We start from the raw sequence: 9028 nt of genomic DNA, 5'->3' as shown, positions 1-9028 counted from the left end.
TTTGGGATTAGTCGAATATAGGGAAAACCAAGTAAGTCATTGTAAGCAGAAAAAGAAAAACCAGAAAAGGCAGGATAATATTTTTTTTGGGATTTTCGATGTCTAGAATCCATGTAATCAATATTCTGCCAGCAATCAAAACCAATCAAGAGTTTTATCGTCAACGTCCCCGGGGGCCTAAAAGCTGCCGTAATAGTGGGGACTCGGAAGGAAGCTGGTATGTCGGTCGGAGGATTTAGATCGGCACGGAGACGGGGGCCTGCAACGCTCATCGCGATCTTCGGAGGGATAGGGAAGCTGAAGCTCAAAGCCACGGGCTGCGCGAGGAAGAATGAACTAGATCGATACGAGTGTGGGCGTCGGGATTGATTGAGCTGCTCCATAACACTGACGCGACGCAAACAGCGGCATAGCAAGCAAACATAACCTCAACCACAATGGGCTCTCTTCCGCAATACTCCATGGACTGTCTTGTCCAGTCAACCTCGGGACAAGGACAGACGGCAGTTCGTTCGCGCCCAGAAGTCAAGGCGCCTCACGATGTCTTGGTCCGCGTCTCTGCCGTGGCCCTGAACCCGACTGACTTCAAGTCACCGGCGTCCAACCCCAGCCCGGGGGCTATAATGGGTTGTGACTTCATAGGATCCGTCGTCTCAGCCGGCGAGGTGGCGGACAAGGATTTCCCCTCCGCCACGCGAGTTTGCGGGTTCGTTCACGGCTCCAACCCTGGAAACCCCGAGAAGGGATCTTTTGCCGAGTACCTTGTGACCGACTCGCGCCTGTTGATACGAGTTCCCGATAGCTGGACCGATTTGGAGGGAGCAGCACTCGGAGGCGTTGGTTGGGGTACCGTTGCTCTGGCCATGGAGGTCTCGCTACAGCTCCCTGGGCGTCCGTCTAAGCCAGTCGCTCCACGGGACGACGGCTCTAGGACGCCCGTATTGGTTTACGGTGGTGGCACGGCCACCGGCACTATGGCTTGCCAGATACTGTCAATGTACGTATATCCCTCTGCCAATTTCATTTCTATCCTTCGAAGGCAATGGCTCTTGCTAATCCACCTGCAGTTCCGGTTACCAGCCCATTGCCACAGCGTCCAGCATCAGCTCGACTCTGGCGCAGGAGTATGGCGCCGCCGCAGTCGTACCGTACTCGTCGCCCACCTGTGGCGAAACTATTCGCGACCACCACGCTGGTGGGAACTTGCGAAACGCCCTGGACTGCATCAGCTCTCCCGAGTCTGTGAGATGCTGCTTCACTGCCCTGGGTCGCATTGGCGCGCGCTACGCCGGCCTTGACTTCGTCCCAGCCGAGTGGAGGACGCGTCAAGCCGTCAAGGTCCACATGCCCCTGACTTATGCCCTCCACGGCCAAGAGATCTTGTTCAAGGGCCCGTATCATCGGGATGCGGATCCCGCCATGTTGGAGCTGGGCAGCCGGTGGCGAGACGAGGTGCAGGGCCTTGTAGATGCTGGACGCCTTCGGCCGCACCCCGCTCGGGAGATCCAAGGGAAGTGGAAGGGGATCATTAACGGTCTGGAGATGCTGAAGGCTGGAGAGGTTCGAGGACAGAAGCTTGTGGTAGCTCTGTAAGGGAAAGTCTTGATTCAAGCTTTGTAGCCCTAGCAATTTCATGTGGTTTTTTTTTGAATTTAGAGTAAAAAGTGGAAAGGTAGGGCAGCCGCGTATCAATCTAGCCTGAATATACTAAAGCCAGATTATAAACTGTCTGAGATGTGACGCATGTCGAGATTGGGTTGGGAGTCGAGCGTTGTATGACATATATCTTCTTGTGGACAGGCGTTAATTGATATATGGCACCGCCCTTTTTATTCCATGGACATGATGGGCGTTACTAGATGTCTCCTCTTTATCTCCATCTAAAATAACCCGACCTAGAAACATGGAACGCGCCAAGGAGACTGCTCCTCGCTAGAGAATGTGATGGTTTTGGGTCGTACATGATGTCACCAACGTCGATTAATCAGGTGTAGCGGATGGTCGGCTCGTCCTGTCCGTGCATCGTAATTTCTAGGCTGCAACATCGCCTACAATACTGTGTAACTGCTCGGCTCTTGAGACCAAGTTTGACCGCATCTCCTGCATCCAGAATCCTCAGCATCTCTCATCAACAGCATCATCTCTCACGTGCCCCGCGTCGCCGCAGACCATTACCAAGAGCCAGGCCTAGGGCATCACCGACGCCCTCAATGATGCTCAGGATTTCTCTTCCATTGCCAACTGCAAGAACGCTGCTTGAATCATGGAGATGGCTAGCAGGGTCAGGATGAACAGAACTTGAACTTAATTATGTTGGGCTAGTGCATAACAAACTACGGTTAAACAGGTCAAATACACTTCGAACATTTTTAACTGCTATAACCTTCAATTTTACCAAATTGTAGCTAACGAAGTCTCCTGTTCTGAACAACGTTTATGTCAAAGTCGCTGTCGTCGTTGGCGCTCCACAGGCTCTCCAATACGTGCACAAAGTCATTGAGTCCTGCCGGCCATCGCGTTGTTGCCGCAGCTTTGATCTGTTCGTGCATTGGCATGCTGTCCATTTTTGCCTCCGCGTTGAAGTAAGAAGGAGTGCAACCGCCCATGGGCGCCAGAGAAGCAGCGCCAGAAAGGACACGGTTGGCCCAAGCAGCTTCGGCCTCGGAAGTGGGCTCCACGACTACTGCGTGCTCAATCGCTGGATCATCCTCGCTTCTCATCTTCTCTAGCCTCTTTAGGCTCGAGGATACTATAAAGGCCGCGTGCTTGGAGAAGGCGTCCAAGGTGGGCGTGAAGACAGAAGCGATGCCAGCCTGGTCGCTGCTGGTGAAGAACATGTTGGGGAAGCCCCTGGCGCACATCCCATGCAACGTCAGAGATATCTGGCCGTCCTCAGCCCTTGGGTCCGCCCATTTTGCATCCATGGACTTGCCTCCACGACCAAAGACCTGCGCTCCGGAGCGACGCGCCGGGCTGCCGAACGTGCCAGCCTCGAAACCAGTAGAGAAGATGACGAGGTCCAAATCGTGGGTCTTGCCGTTAGCTACGATTCCCGTCTCGACTATCCGGTCTACACCCCGGCCGTCCGTATCGATGAGATGCACGTTGGGCCTGTTGAACGCCTCCAGATAATCGTCGTGGAATGTGGGCCGTTTACACCAGCCGGTGTACCAGGCTTTGAGGTTTGCGGCCGTGTTCTTGTCCGTGACGACGGCGCTTACCCGCTCGCGGATCTTGTTAGACCGAATGAGATCCAGCTGATTCATCTCGGAAATGTACTCGGCTGCCGTGTCCATGGCCACGTTCGTTGCCGCGGGACCTCCGGTGAGGACGCTGTAGGATGGGAAGCTGGTCCATCCGTCCGATACCATGTCGACCGGTTCGCTGGGCTGGACGTTGGCCCCAAACGACAGAAAGTTGCGCCATCGGGCCTTTTGCCAGCCTGGACCAGCCTGTATGTTGTGCGTCCACTCGTCCCCCTCCGTCTGTCGCTGGTTGCGCACGTCTACCGACGCCGGCGTTCTCTGAAACACGTAAAGTTGGTCGCACCATTTCGCCAGCGCTGGCACTATCTGCACCGCAGTGGCTCCAGTCCCTATGATGCCGACTTTCTTGCCCCGTAGCTGGTCGAGGTTCTGAGACGATGGGCTACCTCCCGTTGCCGCGTAGTTCCACCTAGCTGTGAGGAAGTTCGGTCCCTTGAAGCTCCCTAGGCCGGGTAGTAGAGGCAGCTTGGGTCTATTGAGCAGGCCCGGGGATAGTATCACGAAATCTGCATGGATGGTTCCGCTCGTGGACACGCCATCTGCTGAAGGCGACCGCTGCGTCAAGTCGACAGTCCATTCGGAACCGTCATCGTTCCAGGTGCATTGATGCAGCTCGGTCCTAAACATGGCTCGGTCATCGATTTTCCACTGCTTGGCGATTCTGTCTGCATGATCTCGCAACTCTTCCCCGTACGAGTACTTGTGTTTGGGCATATAGCCAGTCTCTTCCAGCAGTGGCATGTAGATGTAGCTCTCGGTATCGCACATGAGGCCAGGGTAGCGGTTCCAGTACCAAGTTCCTCCAAATCCGGCCGCAGTGTCAATGATGACTATGTCATGGGGCTTCAAGCCGGCGTCCGAGTCGAGCAACCGAGCGGCGTATAGTAGCCCTCCATACCCAGCGCCCATGATGGCCACCCTATATCGAGCGCCGGCTTGGAGGCGGATTGGCGATTCAGCGCCCTGATCCCATGGATCATCCAAGAACCCTTTCAAATGCAGGTCATCGATGGAGTTGAGGCTGACGTATTGATCAACGCCGTCGGACCGTAGACGTTTCGACCTCTCCTCGGCGTACTTTTGACGGATTCGTTCGGCCTCGTTGGAGCTGGGGCCGCAGGCTTCTGGGAGACTCTCGGGAGATTGAAGCATGCTTGCTATAATGCTGCAACGATGTTGGGTAGTGAGCGCTTAATTGCTACTTCCTTGTGTGATGAAAGAGTCGAGGGGCCACAATCATGAGAATTATGTTTACTGTGGGCTGGATATCATTTCATGGCAACATATCGTAGCATCCATACCCTTAGAAGTTTATCCAAATCCTAACTGCTCTAAACCGGGGGGTTTTCATGCACTGCATGTAACTCTCGCTATGTTGGTCGGAAATCGGTTCGAGCTTACGGGTTCGGCATCCTGGGAACCGTCCGCTCTCGGAGGATTCCATCGGAGGATTCGTCTGCGATAGAGGTCAAGATGTCAGGGGAGATGGAGAGGAGAGGAGTGCAACTATCTAGTGCTGTCGGCCCGTTGGCCCTTAAAAGTGAAAAAGATACAGTACGCCTGCCCGATTTGACTCACACTTGCCCACCTAGCGATACACCTTGGATACTCCCTCAAAATGGACAAAGTACCAACGCAAGACCACCCGCCCACGGCTTACAGTGTCAAGGGGAAAGTTGCCATCGTGACGGGCGCTGGGTCCGGCATCAGCCACGCCCTGACCAAGATCCTGCTGCAGCAGGGCTGCTCGGTCGTCATGGCCGACCTCACTCTGCGACCGGAGGCAGAGCAGACACTAGAAGAGGCCAGCACCGTGTCTGGAGTCAACGGGAAGGCGTCAGCCATATTCCAGCAGACCGACGTATCGGACTGGGCGCAGCTTCAGACGCTGTTCGACAAGACGCTCGAGACTTACGGCACTGTCAACATCGTGGTCAACGGCGCCGCCATCTACGAGCCCCCCTCTAGCACCTTCTGGCTGCCCCCGGGCGTGTCTCCCGCGGCGAAGGACAAGGTGGACTGCAGCCCGGGCGTGTACCAGACCTATGCCGTCAACGCCATGGGGCCCATACGGCTGGCGCAGATTGCCCTTAACTATTGGTTCTACCACCCAGACGCCGAGATGAACTTTGATGGAAACCTGGTGTGGCTGTCGAGTGTCTGCGGATATGTCCACCTGATGCAGTCGCCACTGTACTTTAGTAGCAAGGCGGCCATGAATAGCATGGTCAAGTGTCTCAGCCCGCTGAGGAGGATGTTTGGCATCCGCAACGCTGCCGTTTGCCCGGGACCGGTCAAGGCGAGTTTCCACCAGCTTCTGTTTCTCTCGTGGCAAAGATAAATATTTCGGCTGTGCTAATCTGTACATCTCGTATAGACGCCAATCTTCGATGCTGATTACTGCAAAGGCCAGCTTCTGCCCACAGAGTGCGTTTGACTCCTCAGTCTTGGGCCGAACCCCGCGAGCTAACAACACACTGCCACAGCATCGGTCTCACTGCCCAACAAGCCGCCGAGGAAACTTTCAAGGTCATGACGGAGCCGCAGTTCGGCGACGGGAATATCGTCGAGGTTGTGGCAGCACCGGGCGAATCGACTGAGCAACCCGTTGCTGTGCGCGTGCGCGAGACTCCCCTCGAGGCGCTCTACCCAAGTCCTCCACTGGAAGGCAACCACTTCATGGAGGAAGAGCAAAAGTTTATCGAGATGCTGAAGACGCTGGTATATGTTGGATAGGCCGGTTCAATTTGTCCATTGGTCACAAATTCTGTGACACCTTTATCGAGGCAACATGCAGGCCGAGTGAGGGCAGTCGTTTACGCATAGAGCAGCTGTAGGATGCGATGCTACCCGGCCACTGGACAATAATTTTATTTCATTTGATTTAAATGAAGATTTTATTCCTGATATTCTTGGCTTCAGTGGTAAATTACCACTAGAGCCCGTTTTGGACAGGATCCACAGGAGAGAGCTTACTATGAAGCAAGCCCCAAGCCCCTGAGTTTTAGTATGTATGCAGAACAGGGAGACAGATAGACTTGAGGAAGACAGCTGTTTGGTGATAATCTGACGAACTGAAGTGCATGTACTCGATCCACCACCATTTGTATGGTAATTGGAGGAAACTAGATCTTAGTTCTTCAACCAGACATCAATTTACCATCCTCTCTATTGGCCATGCTGGATACTAGCCCGTACGAATTCGACATAATCCATTGCTACGTACGAGACCTTACCAATTCACCGATCGTTGACAGATATTCTGCCCTACGCCATCAGATCAGCGCCACTAGCGTGGGGCCTTGGGCCCCTTACACCGGTGTTTCCGAGGGGGATTATTCGGAGGCTGCCGTCCAATCGGCTTCCTATTGCATTGCAGTGTGATGTGAAGAGCTCATGCGAGGAATATGTAGGATTGTGGACACATTTCGTTGGGATGGACACATTATCCCCAACGAAACGTGTCAGGAATCCCAGCCCAACAACATGCAAGCCTAATAAATGCGGCTCGGGGGGCAGCAATCTATCTGTCTCCGACGTTGCTGTGCTTTCGTGCGATATTTTCCTCGCCTTTTTCGTGTTAGGCGTTGCATTGGCGGAGAGAAGAACGTCTTCACCAAATCCACGTCACGTCGTCTGACCTGATCCAACAAGTGACACGCAGCTGACGCAGAATGGCAGCCTCTGAGCCTCTTGTTGCTGGAACGGGCCGCGGATTAAGGTCCAAGCCCTTCTACGACGCGAAAAAGCCTCACATCACAGAGACGCCCATAACGTGGGGAAACTGGTACCAACATATCAACTGGCTTAGCGTCTTCTTTATCATCATCGTCCCGCTCATGGGCTTCGTGGCGGCCTATTCTTATCCACTTCAGCGCACCACAGCCGCCTTTGCCATTTTCTACTACTTTAATACGGGGTTGGGCATTACAGCAGGTGCGTCGACAAATATCTCCTGCGGTCGGCACGGAAAATGCTGACTCGAGACAGGATACCATCGTCTCTGGGCGCATTGTTCATACAGAGCGTCAACCCCCCTCAAGATATATCTGGCGGCCGTCGGCGTCGGCGCCGTCCAGGGCTCTATCCGATGGTGGTCGAGGGGGCACCGCGCTCATCACCGCTATACCGACACCGAAAAGGACCCCTATTCCGTGCGCAAAGGCTTCTGGTATTCCCACATAGGGTGGATGGTGATGAAACAAAACCCCAAGAACATCGGCCGGGCCGATATTACCGACCTTAACGAGGACCCGATCGTGGTGTGGCAGCATCGGCACTATATCAAGGCCGTTCTATTTATGGGCCTCGTATTCCCCACGCTGGTTTGCGGCATCGGCTGGGGCGATTGGGTAGGCGGCTTCGTCTACGCGGGTATTCTACGGGCGACATTTGTGCAACAGGCCACGTTTTGCGTCAACTCCTTGGCCCACTGGCTGGGAGACCAGCCCTTTGACGATCGAAATTCGCCTCGCGACCACGTCGTCACGGCCCTAGTGACATTAGGCGAGGGCTACCATAACTTCCACCACGAGTTCCCGTCTGACTACCGCAACGCTCTCGAGTGGTGGCAGTACGACCCAACAAAGTGGGCTATCTGGACGTGGAAGCAGATCGGCCTGGCATACAACCTCAAGGAGTTTAAGCAAAACGAAATCGAAAAAGGCAGACTACAGCAGCAGCAGAAGAAGCTAGACATCAAACGGTCCAATCTAGACTGGGGCACACCGATTTCCCAGTTGCCCGTCATGACTTGGGACGACTTCAAAACCGAGTCGGCAAAGGCTGACGGGAGAGCCCTTGTGGCCATCGCCGGTGTCGTTCATGACGTTACTCGCTTTATCAAAGAGCACCCCGGCGGCAAGGCGTTCATTTCCTCGGCCATTGGCAAGGACGCAACAGCCACGTTCAACGGCGGTGTCTACCAGCATTCCAACGCCGCGCACAATCTGCTTTCTACCATGCGCGTGGGAGTCATCTACGGAGGTGGCGAGGTGGAGATCTGGAAGCGTGCCTACTCCGAGAAGCCGGACGGTTTCATCATGCAGGACAACAAGGGCCAACGTACTGTATGGGCCGGCGAGCAGGTCACAAAACTCTCTCCTCCGCAGAAGGGTGCCACCGCGGCTTAGATGGATGTGTGGGAGGGCAAAGCAGTTACGAGATAGAGCCATGTATTTCCAATTCATCCATAGTTCCCGGTAGCTGCAAATAAAGAAAAAGAAATTATGACCAGTACGTTCCACGGACTGTGCTATTGGACATTATCAAAGTAGTCGTTCTGATCATCGCTTGTAGACACAGCAAGAAAGCCAAAACCCACCTCAATGTTTCAAATGTTTCAGGCGGCCCCACTAGCCGTAGGAAATTTCGGTGGTCTTTCTTAGGATGGGGGCTGCAGATCCTCTGTGGACTCGGAGCATTCTATACGAGCATCTCGGAGCATCGGAGACTTAGGGCTGGTGGAGTGGCAAGGCTCTAAGCCTTCCGAAGAATAATCTTCCGTGCCTGCGGCGCGATACCTGCAGCATCATGGACCGTTTGTACGAACCTAGCGTGTCCTACTTGAACGAGTTTTAAGAATTGACGCTCCATTGTAAGACCGTTGAAGGTTGCCGTCCCTCCCTGGATCGTTTGACAAAGCCGCGATTGGAAGCCGCATCTTAGCACGAACGGGTTAGGCGCTGCCTACGCGATTACACATTATTGCAGTCACAAACACAAGCTTCCATCGTGAACTGTTAGAAACAAGACGCAGCCAG

The 9028-nt window shown here is 54.3% G+C and overlaps 4 protein-coding genes across 4 annotated transcripts; 3 read left to right on the top strand and 1 right to left on the bottom strand.

Moving 5' to 3' along the window:
• Positions 1-437: 437 nt before the first annotated feature.
• On the top strand, positions 438-1593 carry N7471_007779 (zinc-binding alcohol dehydrogenase family protein; the record flags this gene model as incomplete). The annotated part of the gene is made up of 2 exons (XM_057280498.1): positions 438-997; positions 1068-1593. 2 exons carry the CDS (start codon positions 438-440, stop codon positions 1591-1593), a joined length of 1086 nt encoding a protein of 361 aa, XP_057134758.1.
• Positions 1594-2405: 812 nt separating this feature from the next.
• Positions 2406-4418, bottom strand: N7471_007778 (flavin-containing monooxygenase; the record flags this gene model as incomplete). The annotated part of the gene is made up of 1 exon (XM_057280497.1): positions 2406-4418. The coding sequence occupies one exon, from the start codon at positions 4416-4418 to the stop codon at positions 2406-2408; it is 2013 nt and encodes a 670-aa protein (XP_057134757.1).
• Positions 4419-4884: 466 nt separating this feature from the next.
• N7471_007777 (uncharacterized protein) lies at positions 4885-6002 on the top strand (the record flags this gene model as incomplete). The annotated part of the gene is made up of 2 exons (XM_057280496.1): positions 4885-5585; positions 5693-6002. 2 exons carry the CDS (start codon positions 4885-4887, stop codon positions 6000-6002), a joined length of 1011 nt encoding a protein of 336 aa, XP_057134756.1.
• Positions 6003-6807: 805 nt separating this feature from the next.
• N7471_007776 (acyl-CoA desaturase) lies at positions 6808-8487 on the top strand. The gene is made up of 2 exons (XM_057280495.1): positions 6808-7202; positions 7257-8487. Exons 1-2 carry the CDS (start codon positions 6941-6943, stop codon positions 8396-8398), a joined length of 1404 nt encoding a protein of 467 aa, XP_057134755.1. The 5' UTR covers positions 6808-6940; the 3' UTR covers positions 8399-8487.
• The last annotated feature ends 541 nt before the right edge of the window (positions 8488-9028 follow it).

Source organism: Penicillium samsonianum (genome assembly GCF_028829775.1).
Source record: "Penicillium samsonianum strain IBT 33392 chromosome Unknown utg000004l_segment0_segment0, whole genome shotgun sequence".
In the NCBI taxonomy this organism is placed as follows: Eukaryota; Fungi; Ascomycota; class Eurotiomycetes; order Eurotiales; family Aspergillaceae; genus Penicillium; species Penicillium samsonianum.
Note: the sequence above shows the minus strand (reverse complement) of the source record. Positions and strands in the feature narration are given on the sequence as shown.